The sequence below is a fragment of the Emydura macquarii genome, unplaced genomic scaffold, assembly GCF_026122565.2.
Source record: "Emydura macquarii macquarii isolate MOO-44397 ecotype Brisbane River unplaced genomic scaffold, CSIRO-AGI_Emac_v2 contig_2960, whole genome shotgun sequence".
NCBI lineage: Eukaryota > Metazoa > Chordata > Testudines > Chelidae > Emydura > Emydura macquarii.
Genome location: NW_027133097.1, coordinates 266,293 through 292,098, shown reverse-complemented (window position 1 = coordinate 292,098; position 25,806 = coordinate 266,293). Strand labels below are relative to the sequence as shown.

The 25,806-nt window shown below is 50.4% G+C and overlaps 1 protein-coding gene across 1 annotated transcript in view; it reads left to right on the top strand.

The window, feature by feature from the left end:
* LOC137167687 (uncharacterized) overlaps positions 1-12,744 on the top strand; it is a 51,095-nt gene extending 38,351 nt beyond the window's left edge. The window contains exons 4-5 of the mRNA XM_067569934.1: positions 11,057-11,829; positions 12,613-12,744. Of these exons, the coding sequence (XP_067426035.1) occupies positions 11,057-11,829; positions 12,613-12,744 (905 nt within the window). The remainder of the gene's footprint in view (positions 1-11,056; positions 11,830-12,612) is intronic.
* Positions 12,745-25,806: the final 13,062 nt, after the last annotated feature.

The following is a 25,806-nucleotide window of genomic DNA, read 5'->3' as shown; positions in this document are numbered from 1 at the left end:
CTGCGAATGCCACTGAGGGGCCTTGAACAGAGCGTTCCAGGCCCAGCAGACTTTTCTGATCACAGCCCTGGACCTGCGATGGGAAGGGACCAATCATAGAATCCTAGAAGATGCAGGTTGGAAGAGACTTTAGGAGGTATCTAGTCCAACCCCCTGCTCAGAGTAGAACCAACTGCAACTAAACCATCCCAGCCGGGGCTTTGTCAAGCCGCAGCTTAAAAACCTGCAAGGATGGAGATTCCACCACCTCCCTAGGTAACCCATTCCAGTGCTTCACCACCCTCCTAGGGAAAAAATATGTCCTAATATCCAACCTAGACCTCCCCCACTGCAACTTGAGACCATTGCTCCTTGTTCTGTCATCTACTACCACTGAGAACAGCCTAGCTCCATCCTCCCTGGAACCCCCTTTCAGGTAGTTAAAGGCTGCTATCAAATCCCCCCTCATTCTTCTCTTCTGCAGACTAAACAAGCCTAGTTCCCTCAGCCTCTCCCCATAAGTCTTGTGCTCCAGCCCCCTAATCATTTTTGTTGCCCTCCGCTGGACTCTCTCCAATTTGTCCACATCCTTCCTATAGTGGGGGGCCCAAAACTGGACACAATACTCCAAATGCGACCTCACCAATGCCGAATAGAGGGGAATGATCACTTCCCTCGATCTGCTGGCAATGCTCCTACTAATGCAGCCCAATGTGCTGTTAGCCTTCTTGGCAACCAGGGCACACTGCTGACTCCTATCCAGCTTCTTATCCACTGTAACCCTTTACTGCAGAACTGCTGTCTAGCCACTTGGTCCCCCAGTCTGTAGCTGTGCCTGGAATTCTTCCATCCTAAGTGCAGGACTCTGTACCTGTCCTGGTTGAACCCCATCAGATTTCTTTTGGCCCCATCCTCCAATTTGTCTAGGTCACACTGCAATGCTGCTCCCTGTACTGCATCAGCTTTTTGCACTACAAAGACACTTGCTTTAGTCAGATCTCCCACCATGGAGTGGATCTGGAGCGCCTTCTGGCATAGCCAGGATTCAGCACTGGCCCAGTCTCCATGCTACTCATGACGTTCACCCATGCATTCTGCCATGCTAAGGGTCCTCAGCCTTATTGCACTTGCCTCTTTCCCTGGAGGGGAGAGCACTTGACAGGCCCCTGCCTTTCTGTCTTCCCTTGATCTCAGCGGCTGAAGAGGCTTTTATAGGAGGAGAAACCTTTTAGGGTGGCGTTGGCCCCTTTAAACCTGGGCAGTGGAATTTTGGTTCCATGAGTGTGGAGCGATTTGATTCCCTTCTGGCTGGGAAACAGCGGAGGGGGAGGAGGAGGCAGCGTGCTGCTGGCAGAATTAACATATACCTACGCAGTCAGTGACCATGGAAAACAGCAGGGGCAGTTGGCAGATCTCCCATCAGCAGCACAACAGCCTGCTCTGAGAAGAAGTGACCCTGGGATCAGAAAAGCCCTTGAGGTTCAGAGAACAGCTGTGGCCAGATGTTCAGTGAGAGGCAGAATAATCCTCTGGTCTGTGCGCGGGGGGGACGACGACGACGACGACGACGACGACTCAGGTCATCGGCCCTGATCTGCATGCTAGCGTCTGAATGTGTGTTTGTCTGTGTTACTGACTGGGTTAGGTTTGTGGTGCTTATTTTTAGATGCTGTTTTATTTGCATTGAATTGGAGCCAGCAGAGCCTGACCCCTGCCATGTGACGGGGCGTTCATCTGTAGTAACCCTGCTTGTCCCATGCCAGGCAGTACAGAGCAGTACAGAGCATTGCTGTACGCCACGCCCTTGTTCCACTTTGTGAGATTGGCTCCTTAGTTGATTGCCGTGCAACAGATGGGGCGTGGGGGTAGCACTTAATAACTCAGAGGCTGTGCAAACGTGGCTGGGCCTGGGTGAACTGCAGCCCTGTCTCAACCACGTGGGATTTGCTTTGCTGGAAGAAACCTTCCAGCCTCTGTGGTTTGGAAGGGCATGGGGGAGAGTGTGTGCGCTGGCTGCTCATTGGGTCATGCCCAGGAATACGAGGTGGGTGCAGTTTTCGGAGCCTGGGTGGCAAAACCTTGGCTCTGCAGGCCCCTGCTTGCTTCCTCCGCTCGCTAATCTCCAAAGGCTGGCACTGCCTGCGCTGTGATATTTGATGATCGCTGCTGCTCCGGGGAAGAGGAGGCAGAGGGACCCAGGCCAGGCAATGGCAAAGTGGTTTGGCATGAGGATGGTGGTGGTGTGTCAGTCTTATTATATTGCAATGCTGAGCTGTGCACGTCTGTAATCTGAGCTAGATTACCAGATCGTAATACACAACAGCCAATTATCTCCTATTAACCTGGGAGGGATTCGTTTATAAATAGACCCACCCCCGCTTTTGTACGCCTCTGGTAGGCAAATGCCCTGCCTGCTCACCAGGGTAGAGAGGAGGCATCTTGCACCAGAGGGGTTAAAGTGAGGCAGGGAATGCAGTCCCTCTCTTCTGCTAAAAGCAGCAGGAGCACTCTCCTCACTGTGGATGAGTGCCCCCTCCTCCGTGGCTGGTGCCGTGAGAGCCTATTTCAATCCACAATTCCCCCCCCCCGCAAGTAGTAGCAGAGGTCAGAGCCTTTCTGCTTCTGTTCTTGTTGGAAAGGGACCTGGATTGTGGAGTCTGGGTATATGGTTAGTGTAACTTGTTTGTTTCCTCACATACACCAGTCCTGGAATGGGGGTGGTCACAAACAACCTGCAGGCAAACCCCTCCGTCAGCAATCTCAGCCCAAACGCCACTGCTCAGTTCCCAAGGAGCAGCTCTGCACCAAAAACGGACTTTTGTTAGAGAGAGAGCACGGCACACAGCAAACTCCCTTGCTGCTTGCCTCCAAAGAAACTGTATCACAAAACAAACGACAGTGCAACCTTTCTTCAAAGACCGGACATTGCTTTATGTTCAGAAAAAGAACCGCTGGGCCTAGGTGAAGCATTGCCATCCACTGACTCCCGGCGCAACACTGCTTTTAACCTCCGCTTGCATGAATGAGACCACGCTATGGTTCAGCTTTCTGGATTCATGCTCCTGTGGGTCGCCAACTGAGGAACTGGGATTTGAGCAGCCCCAGTTCAGATGAGAAAGTAGATTCTGTAGGTCAGTCTCAAAAGGGCGCTTAAGTAAAAGGACAAGGACTTCCGAGGTATGCTAAATACTGGGCCTGGGTCTCAGACAGTGGCCCTTTAAATCATGGCATCATTCAGTGCCTCAGAAGAATTCAGTGAAGTCTCTGCCAAAGGCTTTCGTTAAGTGAACAAACCTGCCTGGCATACAGTTTTGCTAGGCACCCGTGTTGACAAATCCTGTATGGGGAGTAGAACCCCTTCTTAAATAAATATTTGACTAAAGGAATAAACTCACTCCAAGAAACAACACCCTGCAGCCTGTGGGTTTGAATGCTGCGGTTCTCCAGGGTTAGGAAGAAGAGACCTGCTAAGCAAATGTCAGAACCTGCCTTGCGCTGATCCCTGTCCGTGCTATACGGAGCATGCAGTGCTCCGAGATGAAGACCTGGCAGGGAAAGAAATGGGCTCCAGAAATAGACTTGCTGAACCAAATCCTCTCTATTCAGGGAGAAGGCTTTGCACATAGCACACAACCTGTTTGTTTGTTTTGCAGAGAGCCTTCCTTTTAATAAGGGGATCTAGGGATGTTTGCTCTTTGCCTTGTGTCACTGTGGTAGATGTTAGCTAGGCTTCCCTTTCTTCCCCATCGGAGCCAGGGGAGAACCAGCCAACTTGGTCTACAGGGGGCACTGGGAAGCCATTCTCTTCCTTTCCCTTCCCACCCCCACTGCTGCCGCCATGCGGGACAGACAACCTCTTTGTGTCTCCTTTTCTGTCTTCTAGTGCTCTAGGTGACCAGAGCCATCAAGCACAGGGATTATTCAAATCCAGACCCCCTATAAGGATAGGTTATAGTCAGTACAGCACAGCACAGCACAGCATTAAAAGGACATTGTCTGGTTACGAATGTCCTTCCTCATGGTGGTCGTGGTAACACCACACGTTATTAACATTGGATGATCCAGTGTAGCTTTTACCCTCTTGGCTATTTGTTTCCTTCCTTGTACAGTTAGCTTTAGACAACAAAAATAGGAACATAGGAATTGCCAGACCAGCTCAGACCACTAGACCGTGTGTCCCAGCGCCCTCTCTGACAGTGGCCCGTACTAACTGCTTCAGAGACTGATACAAGACACCTCAATGTAGGCAGTTATAAATAACCTGTCCCCAGGGATGTTCCTTGTTCCCTTGTTCAGGAGGGTTTAGATCCCTTCCCAAGCTCTTGTTAATTGTTTTATCATTAATTATTATAACTCTGGATATTATTCATAGATTCCAGGGCCAGAAGGGACCATTGTGATCAGGTTGGACCTCCTGTATAAGACAGGACTGCCCTGAATTAATCCCTGTTTGAACTAGAACAGACCTTTTAGAAAAACATCCAATCTTAAGTTTAATATTGCCGTTGATGGAGAATCTACCATGACCCTGGATAGGTTGTTCCAATGGTTAATTACCTTCCCTGTTAAAAATGTGTGCCTTATTTCCAGAGTGAATTTGTCTAGCTTCCACTTCCAGCCATTGAATATTGTTAAACCTTTCTCTGCTAGATGGACGTGCCATTTACTACAGTTTTGTTCCCCATGTAGATACTTATAGACTGATCAAGTCACCCCTTAACCTTTTCTTTGATAACTAAACAGGCTTGAGTGCCTAGAGCCTCTCACTATAAGGTATGTTTTCCAATCCCTTTGTCATTCTCGTGGCTCTCTTCTGAATCCGCTTCTATTTATCAAAATCCTTCTTGAATTGTGAATACCAGAACTTTTATTGTTGTCCATATAAATGTCCCATCCCTCTTTTTGAACCTTCCTAAAACCTTGACTTCAATGATATCTTGTGGCAATGAGAACCACAGTCTAATTATGTGTTTTGTGAACAAGTATTTCCTGTAATTAGCTTTGAATTTGCTGCCTTTCTGTTTTAATGTCCCTTCGTTCTGGACTGGTCCATGTAACTTTTGTTTTCTAGACATTCTCACTTCTTGGTACCCTACGTTAGCACAGCATTGTGATGTCGGGGTTGCAATTGCTGCAGGGGCATATTTTAAATCTGAACCCCTCAAAAAAATTGCCTTAAAAAACCATGGAAACCTGTCTAATGATCTTAGGTTTTGTAGATGTCTATTTCTATAAAACCTGGAAGTTGTGCCTACAAAGACATTTTTTAGCAAAAAGACCAATAAAATGTACTGATGCATAAATAACAGCTTAATTCCAGCTGTTCTGATTAGTCTTTTGTAAGTGGAATACACAAATGTACCCAATTTTCATTAACTTAACATGCTAAAATTACATTTAAAGAAGGAAAAAGCAGAATACGGGTTTGTATCACTATTAATTCTTTTAATACGGTAGTGATTTAAGACCCCATCTGAGATCAAAGGCCACATTGTGCTCGGCACTGGACAAAGGCATAATAAGACACAGATGCTTCCCGAAGATCTTGCAACCTAAATGGAAGGAGAAAGAAAATGTTCTCATCATTCCCATTTTACAGCTCTGGAACTGAGGCACAAATGGATTAAGAGACTTATTTCAGGGTCATGTAAGAAGACTGTGGGAGAGCTGGGAATGGAAACCAGCTTCTGCAGAGCTCAATGATGTAAGCACAAGACCAGCCTTCCACTTAGTGCTACGTTTACTGGACCCAGATTTGTTTGAGAATTTGTCCCCACTTTTATTATTTTTTTAATAGAGATTCTAAGTGAATTTTGTTAAACAGGGTTCACTGAAATCTCTAATTGATTCTCACATTCCCACTTTTTGTTGCTGTAGAGGGAACTTTTCTGGTGTATTGCAATGCCTGTAACAGGCTGGCAGAGTTTGCCTGAAACATCCCTTCTCTGATCTCAGGTGTGTTTGATCATGTCAGGAAAGGGTTCTGCTGACTCACTGAGGCAGGTGGCTTGTCACCTGGATATGAGAAGGCTGGTAACGGCGCTCCAGAAAAAGAGGATCTAGGGTGTGGGCTGAGCACTCCTGAGGGAAGAATCCTAGGAACAGCCAAACCTGGGGAGAAGGATTGAGCTGATCTTTGTTGTATAATTATTGACCAAACCCAGGAAAGGGGTGAGTTTTGGCACTACACAGAGTGGGGACTGCATTTCAGAGCAGGTTGGGAACGGCACCTAATCACTATATCCCATTGCTTCTTGGGAGGGCAGCCAGAAACTGGTAATGGCATTCTATAAAGCGCTGACCTGATTTGTGCTAGCCTGGTTGAGGGGGTGGCTATTTAATGCCATTGATTTATGGGGCTACTTTAAAGTGATCAGTAAGGATGTAGGATCACGTAGTGGAAGAGATTTACTGGTCCTGTTTTCGCTGTACCGGGATCTCTGCAGATTTGAGTCTTCAGCTGAAATAAATGCACATGGGGTGAAATACACACCTGTGCAGAGGAAGACCAGGGCCTGTGCACCACATAATCCCACTCTCTTCTTCAGCATGTGTGGTCCTGTGCTGGCCCTCTACGGAAAGGCGAATGCCACCCCAGGAACATGGGTTCCCAGTCTGGGCTCACAAACAGGTGTTAGGGTAAGAGGTTGTGTCACTGCCTGCCCTGCAGCTCTGGGTGCCTTGAATGCTGTGCTGCTGCCCGGATGCCATCAGCCAGCCTACAAGGCTGCAGGTCTAACCCTGGCTTCTACCACCCAGGTTCTGTTTGCAGAGTGACCCCCAACAGCCTCCCGGTCTTGAGTTTTCCCAAGACCATCTGCCCTATGACAATCTGCTGGGTTTCCCAGAATGGCGAGTTACTGAACTACCCCTTCTCAGCCTCCGCAAGTCAGAGTTTGCTACCATTCAGCTATGTGACAACTCCCTGATATACCAGCTTGTCTGCCTTGCCCGTAAACTCTTCAGGGCTCTGCCAGCCCAACCCTTACCTTGTAGGTAACAAGTAGTCAACCCCAATTCCCGAGTTCCCCAGAGACATCTCTCTGTGGTGCCCAGCCCCCTCCGGGAATGCTCCCAGAAGTTATTCAGCTTGTTACTCCTTGAAAGAGACAATACATAGCAGCTCGTAAATTGAACTGGGGTTTGGCAAATACTCTTATTTCAGTTACAGCCCTGAGCTGGTTTGTAGTAAAAGTCCTGAGTTGAACTGGTCTCAGGTATAAGGAGTTAACGACAGCAATGGTTACAAACACACAAGTAAAAAATATGTTTCTAAGGCTAAACCTTAATTTCGGCAAGTTATGATCTTTGCCTAAGCTGGTTTCTCACCTATGTTCAGTTCCCAGAGACGTCAACCCCGTTGGCTGAAGGATCCGAGGGTCTGTAATTCCCAGAGTTCTGGCCCCTTTAATCCCCCCAAGTGATGGATACCAAAGTCTCTGCTTTTATCTCCCAAAGTTCATTGATCCTGTTACAAAAGGCAAAGAGGCTTCCTGCTCTGCTTCCCTTCCGGCGGACTTCCCAGCCTCCTCTTATGTAAATGCGGCTTCCATTCTTTTGACTGGACAACGCTGAATTTACATTGAAGATAGGTAGACAGCTAGCTTTCCAGGGAGAAAAACTCTGTGACCAGAGGTTAAAAGCATGATAAGAACATAAGAACGGCCATACTGGGTCAGACCAATGGTCCATCTAGCCCAGTACCCTGTCTTCCAACAGTGGCCAATGCCAGGTGCTTCAGGGGGAATGAATAGAACAGGTAATCATCACGTGATCCATCCTGTCAGCCATTCCCAGTCTCTGGCTAACAGCAATCCCTGCTTATTCTTGTTAATAACCATTAATGGACCAATCATAGAAGATGAGGGTTGAAAGGGACGTCATGAAGTATCTAGTCCCACCCCCTGCTCAAAGCAGGACCCACCCCAACTAAATCATCCCAGCCAGGGCTTTGTCAAGTCAGGCCTTAAAAACCCTTAAGGATGGAGAGTCCACCACCTGCCCAGGTAACCCATTCCAGTGCTTCACCACCCGCCTAGTAAAAAAGCTTTTACTAGTATCCAACCTAGACCTCCCCCACTGCAACTTGAGACCATTGCTCCTAGTTCTGTCATCTGTCACCACTGAGAACAGCCTAGCTCCATCCTTTTTGGATTCCCCTTTCAGGTAGTTAAAGGCTGCTATCAAATCCCCCCTCATTCTTCTCTTCTGCAGACTAAACAAGCCTAGTTCCCTCAGTCTCTCCCCATAAGTCTTGTGCTCCAGCCCCCTCATCATTTTTGTTGCCCTCCACTGGACTCTCTCCAACTTGTCCACATCCTTCCTGTAGTGGGGGGGGGGGGGTCCAAAACTGGACACAATACTCCAAATGTGGCCTCACCAGTGCGGAATAGAGGGGAATAATCACTTCCCTCGATCTGCTGGCAATGCTCCTACTAATTCAGCCCAATATGCGGTTAGCCTTCTTGGCAACCAGGGCACACTGCTGACTCATATCCAGTCTCTTGTCCACTGTAACCCTTTTCTGCAGAACTGCTGCTTAGCCAGTCAGTCCCCAGTCTGTAGCAGTGCATGGGATTCTTCTGTCCTACGTGCAGAACTCTGCACTTGTCCTTGTTGAACCTCATCAGATTTATTTTGGCCCAATCCTCCAATTTGTCTAGGTCACTCTGTATCCTGTCCCTGTCCTCCAGCATATCTACCATTCCCTCCAGCTTAGTGTCATCTACGAACTTGCTGAGGGTGCAATCTACCCCATCCTCCAGATCAGTAATGAAGGTGTTGAACAAAACTGGTCCCTGGACTGACTCCTGGGGTACTCTGCTTGTTACCGACTGCCAACTAGACATCAAGCCGTTGATCGCTACCTGTTGAACCCGACGATTTAGCCAGCTTTCTTTGCATTTTATAGTTCATTCATCCAACCCATACCTCTTTAACTTACTGGCAAGAATACTGTGGGAGACCATATCAAAACCTACATCCACAGAGCCAGTCATCGCATCATAGAAAGCTATCCTCCAGGAACTTATCTAGGTCTTTTTTGAACCCCATTATAGTCTTGGCCTTTACAATATCCTCTGGCAAGGAGTTCCACAGATTGACTGTGCATTGTATGAGGAAATACTTCCTGTGTTCGTTTTAAATCTGCTGCCTATTAATTTCATTTGGTGACCCCTAGTTTTTGTGTTATGAAAAGGAAAAAATAACACTTCCTTATTTACTTTCTCCACACCAGTCATGATTTTATAGACCTCTAGCATATCCCCCTTAGTCGTCTCTTTTCCAAGCTGAAAAGATCCAGTCTTATTTATCTCTCCTCATATGGAAGCTTTTCCATACCTCTAATTATTTTAGTTGCCTTTTCTGTACCTTTCCAATTCCTATATATCTTTTTTGAGATGGGTGACCAGATCTGCACGCAGTGTTCAAGATGTGAGCATCCCATGGGTTTATAAAGAGACAATACGATATTTTCTGTCTTATTATCTATCCCCTTCCTAATGATTCCCAACTTTCTATTTTCTGTTTTGACTGCTGCTGTATATTGAGTGGATGTTTTCAAATATCAATGAGTATCCATAAGTCTCCTGTAATGGTAATACAGACATTTCACAACGATATCAATCACCAGTGTGTCACAGGCTTTCATAAAAGATCTTACACAATATACTTTTATAGTACAGTTATAGTGTGTACAATCGGTTGATTCAGTTGCTTATCATTTGACGTTCAGACCACCTATCTTCATCGCTCAATAATTCTTTGACATGTATTCATTGAAAATGAGGCCTAGATCAAGCTTCTCTTTCTTGCAGGGACGCAGATGCTGAGCTGTCTTTCCAAAGTTTATTGACCCTGCTTTAAGAGGCTGGAGGTCTCCCTGGGGGTGCCTGCCACCCCCCATTGAGAATCTCAATTATTCATCTTTCTCCATTTATTCGCTTGATGGTTTTGTTTACCTGGCATATAAACATGCTTTTCTTTGTCTTTGGGTCCACCTTGCCTAACTTACATTGGAGACACATTCCTTTGTCTCATGTGAGGTACCTTATGAGGTACTTTCTAAGAACATAATTTCAGCATGTTTGAAGTTTTGCATATGTTACACGCGCGTACACCACACAATAATATTAATGATCAGTGAGTTATGAGTCTTCCATTGATATATTACATGCCACCTTTTGCATATATAGCATGAAAACAGTGTTAGGTGTAGTGAGTATGTCAGGCCTGAAGAGTTGCTGACACATAGTGGGCCACCAATGGCACTCAGTGTCACAGAGGGGGATTCTAGTTAGATGGGTTGAGGTCGTGGAAGGGTCCTGGCATGGAAAAGGTGGAAAAATCACTGCCACGGGGCATTTATTTTTGTGTCATCACACAGTGCTTTTAACCTCAGGAAATTCGGTGCAAATATCCTGTGCTGCTGGAGCAGGAATTTTAAAATCCAAATCAGGCAATTCAAAGTGAGGGTTCCCACATAGTCTTGCCTGTGTTTGAACCTACACTAAGCAACACGTACAGCAACCCAAGGTTACGACCTTTGAACACGGAAGGTCGACGTAGGACCCATATGTTTGGCTGCTCTGGGTTCTGTGTATTTAAGCTCTCAGCCATAAGGCTACATTCACATAGGACCGTCTTGCACTGAATGCAGAGCTGTGAATAAACATCTTGTCATCCTTTACAGCCACTGTGAGAGAAGGCGTGTGATCCTTTTCCCCACATCACACCTTGGCAACTTGGAGCGAGTTCCTTCCTAGACACACGTTGTCTTAAATATGCTGAGGATGAGTTGGTACCCGGGAGATTAGCCCTAAAACAGACCCAGGGAGTCACAGGTTGCTAAGGGATTAGGGAGAAAGAAACTGATCTCAGGTGAACCATCCTTGAGGGGTTTGAGCGTTTGCAGTGATGCTTGGGGGCTTCTGGGCACAGACATCCCCATCCCAGGTCCATATCTCGCTAAGGGGCTGCAGTGCACTCTCCACCTGCCCAGCAGAGTTTGCTCGCTTCGCTGGTTTTCCGCTTGTTGTGGTTGCCTCGTTCTTTCATTCTGCTTTTCTTTCTGCAGGCGGCTCTTTGCCCAGCGACCCGGGAGCACAAGCCCAAAGGCAGACAAATGGCTTCACTGGAAACTCCCGTCCTCAACCAGGAGGCTCCAGCCCCACAAAGGATTTGGACTCCTCTCCAGCAAACCGTCCAGGGGGGAGAGAATCCAGAGCATCCGCCCCAGGTGGCCCGGCAGCTCCTCAGCAAAACCCAACCGCCCCAGAGTCTGTGCAGTTCCGGGAGCTCCCCAGGGCTCCGAGGAATGTGAAAGTAACGACCGTAGAGCATCTCGGCTCCAGTCGGGACGCATATGGTCCAATCTACGAAAGCATCAGGGATCAAGGAATCACTGGCTGCCGAGGGCGTTGGTGTGAGCGAAGTGCTGGCGCTGCAGCAGGCCCTAATATGAACTCAGGCCACGCGACTGCCGGGGATCCTCCAGCGTGGGCTAGTGAGGGTGAGGAAAGCGAGCCCGTGGCAACGCCGCCACGCCGCAACGACGAACAGAAGCAGCTGGTGGCTGATCATTCCAGCGGGGACCCAGGGGCGTCACCTCCGGTGTGGCAGGAGCTCGCCTTTGAGGAGGACACCGCGAACGAGTCCTTGCCTGAAAGGGAGAAGAGGCTAAGGGCGCTGTACGCTCGGGTGTGCAAGAAATCCAGGTCACCTGGGCACTCACAATCTGCAAGCCCCGTCGCGTCCCCGGAGCCGGAAGAGGAGGAGCCTCCGCCCCTACCAGAAAAGCACTTCGATGCGATCTATGAAACCATGAGCCTTCTTGGGTCTGAGAGACAGGTAATGTGGGGTGCCCTCGGCCTGGCCAGGTCATAACTGCCTGATGATCAACGTGCCCTGAGTTCTCTGAACATCTGCAGCTCTCTCGCCTTCAAGATGCTGCCTCCTCCATGCTGGGCTTTCTCCTGCCCCCCCGGCTACAGACGTTTCCCAGGGGAGGCTTTGTGGGTGTCTCATCCTCTGTCGGCTAGGAGCCTGAGCTGCTACACTGCTCTGATCTTATCCGCTCTCCTCAGCTCCCCAGGGCTGGGGCTGGCCAGGGCTTGGTTGGAGAACCCTGCCAGACGCTGAAGGGAGTGTGTGTTTGGCACTCAGCGTGTACAACTCCTCCCCGAGTGAGTCTGTGCTAACTGGATTCCCCACCAGGGCGCTGGGAGCACTCTGCAGCAGGAGGTGCTGCCTGATAGATGGGACGTACGAGGGATGGTGGATGCTGTGTAGTTAAAGATCCCACGGCATAGTGTCAGCAAGGAGGGAGTCTGAACCCCATCCTCCTGGCTAAATGCCGTCTTGGGGAATTGCATCCTGACCTATGAATTTCGCATGGAAGTCTCCCTTCCCTTCCAGTCAGACCCTGCTTCGCTTGGGGCCAGATCCAAAGCCCAGTGAAATTAATGGTAAGATCCCCATTGACCCCAGTGGGCTTTGGACCAGGCCCTTGCTGCACCGCTTAAACATCCCCCAGTGACTGAACGTCAAAGATTTCTTTCTTTCTGAGTCTGCACCGTTGTTATCAAGGCCCCTGTTCTGTTCTGTTCTGTTCTGTTTTGCTTTTTCTTGTAGCAATATAGCCCAGCCTGCGGCTCTCCGTCTTCGAGGCACGTTCCTTATTCTGGAGCCAATTTCAACCCATGTCCCGCAGACCTGGGGTTATCTCGCGGCTGCCCCGTACATTCTTTGCACCAGAAATGCTGATTCAGGAAAGTGGCCGGAGTTAGAGGAAACGTGCTGCTAGAGGAGAGAAGCCCACGTGATTTAGGGGCTGTCCATAAATTGCATAACATGTTTTTTGGTGATTTTTCAAGACCTACCCACCCCCTTGTAACACAGAAAGAAGCCCTCACGCAAAATGAAGGGCCCACCTACTTCCCAGGTAATTTATGGACAGCCCCTGGAAGCTTCCCTGCACTTCTGGTTTGTGTGTTCCCGCCCCATTCTGCATCCTGATCCTATCTTGGGGAGGTTGAGAGCTATTGGGCGGGAGGAGGAGGAGGAGAGCAGGATGTGGGGGGAAGCGTGGGGGCAGAGCAGGAGCCGGAGGGGACGAGGCAGGCTGAACCATTTGGGAGAAGGGGAGTGGCCCACTGAGAAGGGTAGGAGGGGCAGTGGCACGGGGGCGGAGCGAGCGGAGCTAACCTCGGTAGTTAGCTCTCTAACTTTGCAGCACTTGCTAGTGGCTGAGCCTGGGACCTCTCCGGCAGGATCCTGCACGTCAGCCCAGCGCCGCAGCTAGGCGATGACATGGGAGGGGAATCCAGAGACTCCACTTCAAATAAAACAGGGCAGAAATCCTATTTTAACCTCTCTGAAGTCACTGGGGCAGATTGGTCGCTGGTGCGAGCAGGTGAGGCTGCGTGCACCGCAGTTCTGAATCTGAGCTTAGAAATTCCTTGGGGTTCACTATGATGTGTTGGAGAAAATGTGGGTTCTTTCTTCTCTTTACCGAGCTGAGACAGGCCTGTGAGCCACAAACAGCTCTAAGTGTGACCCATCCAACTTGCCGGCACGTACACTAGGCATCACACCTACAAAAAGCTCAACCACAAGATATGGGCTTGACGTGGGACTCAGTGAGGTTCTCCCGCCTGTGCTCTGCAGGAGAGAAGATAATCGCAATTGTCCCTTCTGGCCTTAAAACCTATGAATCTACCTCCACAGCTCTGGCCTGGCCTGAGCAGGTGTCACCCCTGCAGATTCTGTCCGGCTCGTCTGTTTTGTTACAGGAGAAGGCTTAGCTTTGTTTTGAGTTTTTTTCCCCTCTTTTGCCTGAAGCTTTTAGCTCGATCATGAAGGACGGCTTTGTGGACAGGCCAAGGCAATGGGAGACCTGGATACTATTCCCCACTGTGTTGCTGACTTCCTGTACAAAGTTCAGGGTGTTCATGTAGCCTGTCTATGCCCCTGTTTTCCCATCTATCGAAGGGGGGTGATGGCAAGTCCTTCTCTCGCAAGGGGTTTAGTGGGGAGGCAAATTATAAACCGTGGTAGCATTATCCTCAATAAGTCTGGACCAGACTCCCAGATCTGGCCGCTTGCCAAACTCCGGAGATGTTTGGACCTGGAGCCACTTGGGATCCATCTCTAATTATTGCTCAAACTAACAAGCTTTTGCTTTCTTCTCTGTCGCCCCACAGGACAGTGAGGTGCTGACTGTCGTAGCGTAGCCGGAAGAATGAAGAGCGCCACGAGATTCCAGTTTCAGGGGAAGAAGGCATCCAGGACAAAGAGAACTGACTGGCCCTCCTGGGATAGGCAGACGTTTCCTGACTTTTCGTGGAGGGAAGCCATGAAGCCACACCGGACACTAAAGCATCCCTAGCTCCTGCCCCTTCCCTGTTAATGGTACGACCCGGGTGCACCCCGGACTTCCTTAGAGATCACAGATAGGAACCGTCCACTGCCACTGATGTCACAGCATTGGCAGTGCCATCAAAGCACGTCTTACCCACCTGCAGCTGTTGAAGCAACTGATCCCAGTTGCATTTGAGCATGGAGCGCTTCGTGACAGGCTCCGAGTGTTGCAGGGAGGGATAGATCTCCGCCAGTATCCTCCTGAGACCTGCACGCTAGGACGTGATGTCTGCCCTTCTGGAGACAGGGTTCTACTGCAATTGCCAGACCCCTCCCTCTCACCCAGCTGTTACTGCAGGGTTTGAAAGCCAGCGCTGTACACAGCGTGGGACCATAGCTGTGAAATCCGCAGTGATGAAGTCCTGGCTATTAATGGAATGCCCTGGGGGAGGCATTCCCTGGCTGGGTGCAGCAAGGTTTCAGAAATGAAGCACATGCATTGGAAGTCCCATGGGAAAAGCAGAACAAGCAGGATGATTTCACTATATTATGCAGGCAGGAGCAAATCAGTCTGTCACCACGTCCCACGGGGCTGCTAAACGGCGGCTTTTGGAAACTCGTGTCTAATTCTGTAGGAGCCCAGATATTTATCAAACCAAATGGTAAATTCTCAAATTTCTCTCTCTCCAGTCTGGGAATGAATTGCCCTGCTGTGCTCTGCACTTTAGGGTCTCCTGATAGTGTAGCCCTATCTCGGTTTCACCCTGAATCTCCTCTCTGATACTGGCATAAATCCACTGACTTCAGTCATGTTACTGCTAATTTACACTAGAATAGGGGAGTGGAGAATTGGGCCCAGTGCCCTACGTGCCTACCTCCGGCATGTCCCAGCCTGGCTTATCCATTACACTAAGGCAGCACAGAGTACGTCCTGATTACAGAAGCTGATGCTGTTAGTATGACCACAGTAATTGAATCTGCTTAATTGACTTTGTCATAACAGAGTGGTGATGGGACATTGTTCGGAGCTGCATGATTGTGTTTGGTGCAAGGGGAAGGGCCGGCCCTTCTCTGTTATCAACCCAATTATTCAGAGTTAAGACAAACAAAAGGCTGAGCCAAACCTCCGAAAATCATTTAGCAGTAAATGGCTGGGGGGTTGTGCCAGAAAATTTTGCCCACCACCCCATTAGCTGTTCGGAAAATAAACCCAAAAGAGGTGAGTGTGTTCATATTGTAAAGAGACATCAGGATCAAGAACCCTTTGACGTCTGTCTCCCACCCACAAGAACTGGCAAATAATGTTTTACGGGGAATCCTAACGCTTGGCTCCGTAGCAAAGCGTTCACTCAACAAGCTCTGAAGCAAAAACTTCCGCTGTTCTGCTCGCCTGGGGCTTTGAAAATCAACAGGGTAAGAGACGATTCTCACAGAGAAATGTACATATTTATTCACTTTGTGTTAAAGTTCTGTTTGTAAATAGTTTTTAAACGGTTAATCAATGACTAATAAATGGTTCATAGATCGTTACAGAATCCAGCACAGGGAGAGGTTGTTTATATCGATGGCTTATAACTATTTAGAACACCTTTCACTGTGACCTTCTAACTGTTTATAGCATATTTATTCCCTCATTCGTAAAGCCATTATTATAAATGGAACCGTAAGATAAAGGGTGACCATCTAGCTGAAGACAGTGGTTCCTCAATCGCAACACTTCATCTAACCCCCATAAAGACGTAAGCCTTTACTCTTCTGCTCCTACAGAGCCACAAGAGTACTTAGGGGCCGAAGGCTGGGGTCTAAGTCCCAGTTATAGGTTTTACTCGGTCCACAAAATTCCTGCCAGGCACCTGCGTTTTCAGGGTAAAAGTTCTACAGGTGCCTTTGTGCCTCTGAGCATGCCCATGGCTGCCTCGCTCTCAGTGTCCGGGTGCCTAGCTCCCGCATAAGCCCCAGAGCGCTCTGTGATCCAGGGGAAGATAGGCATTGGGCCATGTAATGGGGGGGGACCTCGTCCACTGGGCATGCTCAGAGGCTGCCTACCAGAGCAACTCCCATTCAGAACTGGGGGGAGAGGAAGAGGTGATGCTCCCCTAGTCTCTCCTGCTGGAGCTGTTCCTCTGTGTGTAGGCAATAGAGCAGAGAGAAAGCAAAAGTGAGAAAGAGACCGAGAGTCCAGTCGTCTTGCTCTAATTAATGTCGATGGACTTTGGAGCAGGCCCTACCTGTGTTTGTGTCGTCTGGTTTCATTCACTGTTGTACCGAGATTCTGTACATCTGGAGCCTGGGGGACTGACGAGCTCAGGACTTGCTTAAGGGAGCCAGAGCCTTTCATTTCTCGGTGATTCAAATCCAGCCAGGGTGGGTGCTGACTGCACATTTTGCTGATGCTGGGTGGCCTGTGTGCAAACGAGCCTCTAGTCTCAGTCTGTTTTGGAGTGGATGGGCCTGGGTCTCACACTGCTTGGCTCAGCCCGGCTGACTCGCTGCACACCATCCATCCGTGGCGTGGGGTTTGCTATGATTGGATGGAATGTTAGCCCCTTGGCGTGGGCGCAAAAGGGGAGACCTACCTTCCCACTGGATGGGAACAGCAGCAGCAAAGGCTGGGGGCGGGTCTGATCCGGTGCCTAATACTGAGTCTGGGGCCTGGAAAGGGAAATGGGCCAGAAAAAGAAGAGAGTGAAAAGAGACGCGAGCTCTCGTTTCTTCTCCCCCACGCCATCTCTCTCTGCCCTTCTTTCACATCACACATCACATTACCACCGGTCCCTATGGCCTCTCCTTGACCCATTGCCCAACTGTCCCTATTTGCTGGCATCCTTGGGGCGCGTTCACTCTGCAGTCAGTGCACTAAGTGCGGCCGGGCCCCTGGCTCTGCGGATTCAGCCCTTCTCCATCTGACTGACAGGAGGGCCGTATTATCCATCTGGCACGGTGCCTAGGGCCTACGAAACTTTCAGGGCCTATGAAAAAAAATTGTATATATAATTTTTTATTTTTATTTTAAAAACTATTTATTAATAGCTTAAAAATCAAATTAGTTATTTCGGTCGGGGGGCCTACGAAGGCAAGTGTGCCTAGGGCCTACGGCGGTCTTAAACCGGCCCGGACTGACAGGCACCTTTGTCTCCGGGTGGCCCAGCAGCCCTTTGGAAGTTAGTCTGTAAACGCTGTGTGGGGCGGGAATCGCCTTTTGTCATCTGGCCCGTGAGACACCTCACGCACTTGGTGGTGGGGGTTGTGCTGTGCGATGATAAAACCGTGTCACCATGAGTATCGGGACAGAGAGATCTGCCAGCGATCAGCACGCTCAACAAGTCAACCGCACAACCCCCAGTAGATTAGTCACAGAAACAGGGTCTGGCCTGCCCTTGCGCTCCGAGGGGCCCTGATCCTGAGTCTGGGGGCCGGGCACAAGTCCCGGGGGATAGCCTTGTGCCTCATTCAATCCAGCAGGAACACGAGGTAAAGGGAGGAAAAGCGCAGCCGTGTGCTCCCCAGGAGCTGAGCTGAGGGATCTGAATTATGCGAGAGAGACGTTGCGAAAGGTCCCCTCAGGCCTGCAGGCCGTGAGATGGTGGCTGAGCAGTTTTCACTTGCTTGCATCCCCCTGGCCTTCTCCCATACTTGACCATCAATGAAAACATTGTTTGTGACCTAATTTTTTCCCCCCTTGCTGAACTCTGGCTATCGCTGTAGTAGATTAACAAAGAGGGACTATGTTAACACAGTGAAGGTCACGCCCAAGCTGGAAACAAAGCGGGGGCATTCAGAGTTAAGGCCCCTAACAGCCTCAATATCCCAACCCTCAGCTGCTGCCTGGCCTGCTAGAGAACCAGAGGATAGGCAGGGCATTGACAAATGGGGACAGAGAGAACCCAGGGAAGAGGTCTTAGCTCAGTGTTCTTTATTTGTGTGTTTCATTATGATCACGGGGGTTACGTTCCTTTCGCCTGCTGGTTAAGTTTCATTATAAGCTCAGTCATAGTAATATTTACTGGTTTTTCAGTAGCATTTAGAGGCCACAACTAAGATCCGGGCCCCATTGTGCAAGGTGCTGTACAAATGCAGAGTAAGAGCCAGTCCTTACTCCAAAGAGATTACAATCTAAGTAAAAATGACAGACAAAGGAAGTGTTATGTCCATTTTACAGGTTAGGAACTGAGGCACAGAGAGATGAAATGGTTTGTCCAAGGTCATGCAGTGAGTCTGTGGCAGAGCTCCTGAATCCCAGTCCAGTGCATTGCCCACACAACCATCCTTTCTTCCTCCCTAACTCCAAGTTCACACCATCTGTGCTACAAATCCATCATGTTCTTAAGGGAGCTCAGGCCCAGTTCCGCCTGAGTCCGGTGTCACTCTGGATTCATAGGGAGACCATCTGTGGTGTCGCCTGGTTTCTGCACAAAATGAGATGAGGCTTAGCCTGCTGGACTGAATTCAACTGTTGCTATTTGAGAGGGAAACGCCCACCATCTGTGCCCCTCTGTCCTGCAGATACCCATGATGCGAGCAGCGGGTGGTGCAGCGTGACGGAGGGGAAGACTGTTCCAGCCCAAAGCAAAGTGCTGATTGCAGGGGCGTTTGAACTCGGACCCACACAGACTATTGCTATTGTCGGATCCAGGCCCCGCCCCGCAGATTCTGGGGAGGGGGCACAGCTGTTTTGAACAGAAGTGGGTTGCAGGTGCGTGACACTGCCAGGATCCGTCAGAATAGCTGAGGACCCTTCACCCCCCACTCAGCTGCTTCAAGACACCCGTCGGCTGGCTTGCTGAGGGAAAGGAAGGTAGCACATGGGCCTGGGGCATTTCAGGATGGAAGCAATAGGTACCATGGGAACCACTGGAGTGTTTGGGCCAAGGTTTTGGGGAATGTGGAGGATGCAGAAAGGCTGGTGGAGCAAGAGGATCAGAGCTCGTCCTGGGCAAGTCTCTAATGGCTCCCTCTTCTCTGAAAGCACAGGCCCTGATCAACTGAGTGGAAGAAGAATCTGCATTAGCTGTTAGCAGTATAGGACTTATGACACAGAGGGGCTGTTCTGATTCCATCCAGTAGAGGGCAGTGATGGTTATAAATTAATACAGCACAAGCTGGGGTTAGCCTCCAGTGCCGTAAGCTACAGTGCCATCGTGAGACCAGGATGGATTTGAGTCAGAGAAATCTCTGGAGCTACTGGAAAAGGTGCGTGAGGAGGGGAGGGTGGTGGGTGCTATGCTTTAGCTTTAATGATAGCCGCTGCTCCCGTGCTAGTAAACCTGTTAGACTCTCTGCAGGCTCTACGGCCAATTCTATGCCAGTCACTCCAGGCCCGCTGGCACACTCCTCCTCTGGGAACAGAAGGGCGCGGGATCTTTACTGGGAACTTCCATGTGACAGCAGTGAGGGCCGGAAAAGATGAGCTGATGACCACTGCGTGCTGACTCCTGGCCTCTCCCTCCGCCAACGCCAGCCTGGCCTCCATGCCACAGGAGATCTGACTCCTTTTCCTCCCAGACTACGTCTACACTGCACCGAGGGGAAATGCGCTCCTGTCGGCGCAGCGTTAGGAGAGCCCTTCCTTCCCCCGAGGCCTGTGGAGTGATCTGCAGCCTGCCATCCGCTCCAGCGCCACCTGCTAGGCTGGGGAGGGCTATATAGACGCTGATGAGGTCAGGTCTGGGTTAGCCCTGTGCCAGCCGGCCGGAAGCAGGGAGGGAGGCACGTGAGTCTGGGAGATCCAGACGGGACCCCAGCAGGTGGGAGGCAGCAGGGGCAGAATGGCGGGATCCAGTGGGGGGGAGACGTTGTTAGGACAAGGTGTGTGGGACGGGTGAGGTGGCCGGAAGGCTGCACCCGTGGGGAGGGCTGAGTAGCTGTGGCGGGAGGAGGGGGCGGCTGGTCTCTGTTCAGGGGGAAGGAAGGGTTCGGGGTTTAGGGCAGTGCTGGGAACTGAAGGTAGCTAGGAGGAAGAGACGTCAGATCTCTTGTGGCATGGAGGCCGGGCTGGGGTTGGGGGAGGGAGGGGTGGTTATCGTCTCCTCTTTTCTAGCCCTCGCTGCTGTCACATCCCAGGAAAGCTCCCGAGCCCTTCCTGTTCCCAGAGCAGGGGTTTGCCAGTGGGCCTGGTGGGACTGGCTGGGCCTGTTCACACAGCAGTGCAATGAGCTGCCCAGCTGTCAGTGTCACGAGCCGGGCTGACCAGCCAGGCAGAGAAGGCGCAGCAGGGCAGGTTTGTTGTGGGCCGGGGCTGGCAGGAGGGTCGGCCTAAAAACAGAAACAGTGCTGCTCCTGCCGGGGCGTGGCCATTCTCTGGCTCTGAGGGGCCGGCAAGCCCTGCTCCCCAGCCGTGTATTTGTCCCTGAGGGAGGTTGTCCTGTGCTGACAGCCAGCTCTGCCACAGACTCCCGGGGTGACCTTGGGCAAGTCATTGCCCCGCTCTGTGCCTCAGTTTGCACATCTGTAAAAGAGGAATTCAGTGTAAGGACCGACCTCCTTGGGAGGCTGTGGGGCTTCATTCACTGATGTTATCTGCAGCTGCCGTCAGAGTCCGGCCAGAATAAAAGCTGAGTAAGGCATTCAGGGTCTAAGCCTTTGCGTTAGTCATCTTGGTAACAGTGCAGTACCACAGACGTGCTGGCAACCAGCGCTGCACTGTGCTAGGTGCTGTACAAACACACAGTGGGAGTTCCTGAAGTGTTTACGATTTAATCAGACAGCGGAGAAAGGAGAATTATTACCTGCCACTTTATGGATGGGGACCTGAGGCACAGAGGGCTTATGGGTGGGATTCACAAAGATATTTAGCCACCTCACCCTCATTGATTTCAAGCGACTTGCCCAAGATCCCACTGGCAGAGCTGGGGCTTGAACTCTGAAGTCCCACTGAAGTGCCGCATTGCCCTGGACACACAGCTCAATTTAACTGCCTTTTGTGTGGGGGAGATCAAAATGCAAACTGAATCTGGAGATGGCTAAATAATAAACCAGCTCCGAAGGAGAGAGGGTTCCTGTGGGCTTGGGTTGGGGAGAAGGCTGGGCTGAAAATGGATGGAGAATGGCTGATGCAGGGAGGCCATGGCAGCCAGCCGGAGCGGCGTGGCAGTGGAGGAGAAGGCTCTCTGGTCAGCCGAGGTGAGGGCCGAGAGGCAGGTGGGGCTAATCAGAGGAAGGAGCAGGCAGGTGAGTGGAATGGGAGAGGGCCCAACTGGCCAGCTGGAACATAGCCCCAGGGTGGGTTTTAAAACCCAGGGCGGCAGATGGGAGCAGGGTCTTGACAAGAAAGGAGGTGCCTGCGGGTGAAGCAAGATGGCTGTGCTCTGTCATGTGTGGGGGCAGGGGCAAGCAAGCAAGCTGGGACTGGTGGAGGCTGTTGCAATGGTCAGTGTGTGTGGGGTTTGGCTCTGAGCCCTAGGTGGGGAGGAAGGGCCCTGGGGTGGCAGGAGCCGTAACAGGGCTTTGCATTTCAACAGCGCCTTTCACAGGAGGAGCCCCCAGCCCTTTCCAAACAAGGAAATCTGCCGGGAGAGAGCCGCCTCTGCTGTGCCCGTGAGGAAGCTGAGGTACAGCCAGGCGCTTAGACGGACTGGCTTCATTCATGAGCTGATGTGACTGGCCCAAGGTCACCTGGCGCTCTGCTATGTCCTGACTCCTGGTCCCCTGCCCTGTCTGTCTTTCATTGTATTTATAGCTCACCCACCATGGTCGCTAGCATCTGGGGGCTGCGTGGCTAGACTCTTACGGATCAGGCCCTTCCCCTACTTGGATTTTTTCCCCCTTCCCCTCTGTGCTCCAGCTTCCTCTATGTTATCAGGGGTAGGCTGCGGAGAAAAGCGCTGAAGTCTTTACCCCAGCAATGGCAGCAGGGAGCTAAGCTGGATCTCCTGATCACTTGAGATCAGTGACGTCCCACTGGCTTTCTTTCAGGAGCAGGGCATTTAATAGCAGCTAGTTACGATGATGCTAGATCGAGAAACGCGGCCTGGTCAGTTCCAGCATTCTGCCTAAATACCCTTTCCCTTGGGATACGCTTCCTCCCTGTGCGAAATGGCTGCGTTGTGGTGCTGTGTGCAACTGAACAGCTTCCACCTTTCAACCCAGAAGTGGCTGCAGGTCGCTGATGGGTCCGGCTAGTTTTCCTGTGTGCACATGCTATCTAAAGCTTTAGAAACGCCTCTCCACTCCTAGCTGCTCTGGTTTGAAATGAAACTCGTGCTGCGGGTAGTATATTTGGACTGTAATAAATCACCATCTTTATTTTCCTCCCCTGCCTTGGCGTCTTCTGTAGTATCTTTAGCTGCTGTCGTCTGGGGCTGTTGTTTATGCTGCTTCCCGCGGCTGCGAATGGGCCCTGTCTACGCAGACCGCCACTGGTGCGCACAGCGAAGCGGGGAGCTGGCCTGTAATTGGAGCGCAGACTTTCCCTTTTTTCAGCACAATAATTCTTAAGGGTTTTGACAAACTGGGATTTTTTTATTTTTTCTTTAGTGACTTGGCCTTCACGTTGCTTGACATTTTCATAAGGAAACATTGGCTGTTTTGCCTTATAGGTTCTCCATAAAGGAAAACAAAATTCCTTTTTTGTTTCTTTCTCTCTACATTATAAAGAGAGACTGAAAGGTTTTTGGTGTTTTGTTTCTGTTTTTTTTTTTCTTTCTCCCTGTAAAAGGATATAGGCTTGAGGGTGCGGGGGTTGGCAGTTGGTATTTTTCATATTAATATATCAGGCTTTTCTCTGTCTTTGCTGGAGGTCTCTGTGGCAGACGGCAGAACTAGTGGGGTTATAGGATGAGGAAAGAAGTGACTTAAAACTGAGCTCTTGGGCTGGGAAAGGGCGTTTTAAATCAACTATTTAAAATTCTTTGTTTAGCTCCAACACATGAACTAAAAAGCTCTTCTCTGGAAAGCCTGGGACATGCTGAGAAAGAGGAGGGAACGCTCGCCCGCCAGGTCTCTGGTTCAAGGCAGGGGAGTTAGCCCAGGTGAAAACGCCCTTGTCCTCTCTTTCCAGGTCCCCGTGTATGGGTAACAACAATGCTTTTCATTTCTCAAGCACCCTCCATCCAAGTGCTTTTATTACACACGTCAGTGGATGAAGCCTCATGGAGTCTGTGTAAAGTAGCAACACTCATGGTCCCACAGATGGGGAAACTGAGGCATGGTGAAGTGAAGGGACGTGCCCGAAGTCCTGGCCAGATCAGTGGTGGAACAGGAGCTACAAATGGGTCTGGCACATTACCCACAAGGCCGCCCTTCCCAGTTACACTCAAAATAATGCCCCTTGATATGCCGGTTGCAAAGATGGAACATCTGGGAATTGTACCCTGCTCTCTGGAGGTCCAGTCCAATGACTCCGCTATTAGACCCTGTGTTTCTTGTGTAACTTTGGGCAAATCATTCAATTTCTAGGAGCCTCAGTTTCCCATCTGTAAAATGGGTACAATAATCTTTCCTTTTTCCATCCTTCTCTTGTGTAGTTGGCGTGTGAATTCTGTGAGGCAGGCGCCATCTATGTGTGTTCACGGTGCCTAGCACATAGGGACCTGAGCTTGGATACGGCCTGTGGGCCCTACTGAAAGCTAAACTATAATCGTGAGGCTGCTCTGTGGCAACGGGTCCTCATGGAGTCATGAGGTTTTCCCTCCCTTCCCCCAGCTCAGCTCCTCTGTATTGCAGCCTCTGACAGCTCCAGGAAACTGGACTGGTTTGGAAAGGTGCTGGGCAGTGTGACCCTGTGATCCATATCTCTGCCAGCCTGGGGCACAAGCGTGCGTGTGAGCGTGCGTGCGTGCACGCTCTATCTAGCAAAGAGTTTCTGTAGCCCTGTGTTTGTGTTGTCAGGGCTGGTAGGTCCCAAACTTGTCGTACCTGTTTTGCTGCCAGCGTAGGCTGCTACACATACACTCCCCCTTTTTATCCCTGTCTGTCTCCCTGCTCCGCTTCTATTCCTCGGGGGCGGTAACTGTGATAGGGTCAAAAGCGTAAGGTGGTGGGAAGCTGGCTCATTACTCTGGGGTCGGGACTGGTTCAGGGAGAGTTTTATCATTTAGAGGCAAAGCCGCAAGGCCCTGGCACCTTTAAGGAGGCTGATTCAAAGGATAAACAAGCAAGGACGGTGCTGGGGGATGAAAAATCGGAGCTGTAATAACTCTCTCGGCACGGTGAGGTGGCCGGCCGCAAGCACTGGTGTTGTTAGCACCAGGCCCCCGTGCAAAGATTAATGTAAGTTATAAGTTGGCTGTCTCAAAGAGACTGATTAAGCAACAGTGCCCGGCGAGGTGCTGCGCTTGCGAGGAAATCATCTAATCACAGAGCTGCCTTTGAGGCTCAGGATGCAGCTGATTACATCAGAATCCCAAGGGCATGATAATTTCATGATAACCAACACTTCCTCAAATTGTCCTTCAGTTTTATGGCTGACGGCATCGCAGGGGTTTGGTGCATTAGAGTCCCAGCAAGAGATTCTGTTCTGAGGGCTGCAGCACATAATACCAAGGGAGATGACAGCTAGAAATGTAGGGAAACTGGCTGGAAGGAGCTACAGAGAAACACAGGGCCTGGGCTCTGCCTCCTGGCCACGACACCTGCTTTTCAGTAGATCTAGTTGGAAATATCATCGACCCTATGTGTAAATTCCTTTAAATATTGCTTCCCTCCCCCCCACCTGATGTTCATGACACTCAGATCCCTACCCCCAAACTCCTGTCTTTAATTTTGGTTTTATGCCACTTTAGGTCTCACTTGCAAAGCAGAGCAGGGAAGATCACGTTCCCCCACTCTTTGGGTTGTGTGTGAGCTGTTTCCATTGATCCCTTATTTTTGACCGGTCCCCAAACTGACCCAGAATAGTTTCTTCTCCCTGGCTGGATGACTGGAATGTCTCAAGCAGTAGAATAGCAGCTTGAATGCTGGACAATGCATTCAGGTGGGAATGTCTGGCTGAACGATCATCTGTGCTAAAATCCCTGCAAATATGGGGATTTGTGAGGTCCCCCGCCCAGTTCTCAAGAGTTGTCCAAGTGCTTGTGAAAGATGAGTAAGACCCCATTGGCAGCAGTGACTCAGACGGGGAGCTCTGCATGAAGAACAGATCCGATTTCCCACCCAGCTCTGGCCTGGATCATTGGCACGGTATTGTCCCAGAATGTCGACGTGCAGTCAAACGTGCGCACGGAGAAGAACTGCGAGCAGGGAGAAGCCTGCCCAGTCTAAGCTACAAAGCACCACCAGACGAGAGCCATTGTTGCCCATACATCTAGTTCTGTGTCGGGGCTCTAAGATGGTCATTCCAGAGCCGCTACGGTAATCCCAGGGGCCCTGCAAGAAGATTACTGCATTGCAGCCCATCCACCAGAAAGAAGCCACATGGGTTCCTTGAGACTGCAGGAAACAAAGCCCTGCCCCCTGTGTGCTGGGTCACAGCTGGCTTCTAAGGTGTATGGCTTAGGATTACAAAAACAAATAGCATCTCTGCTCTTGCTG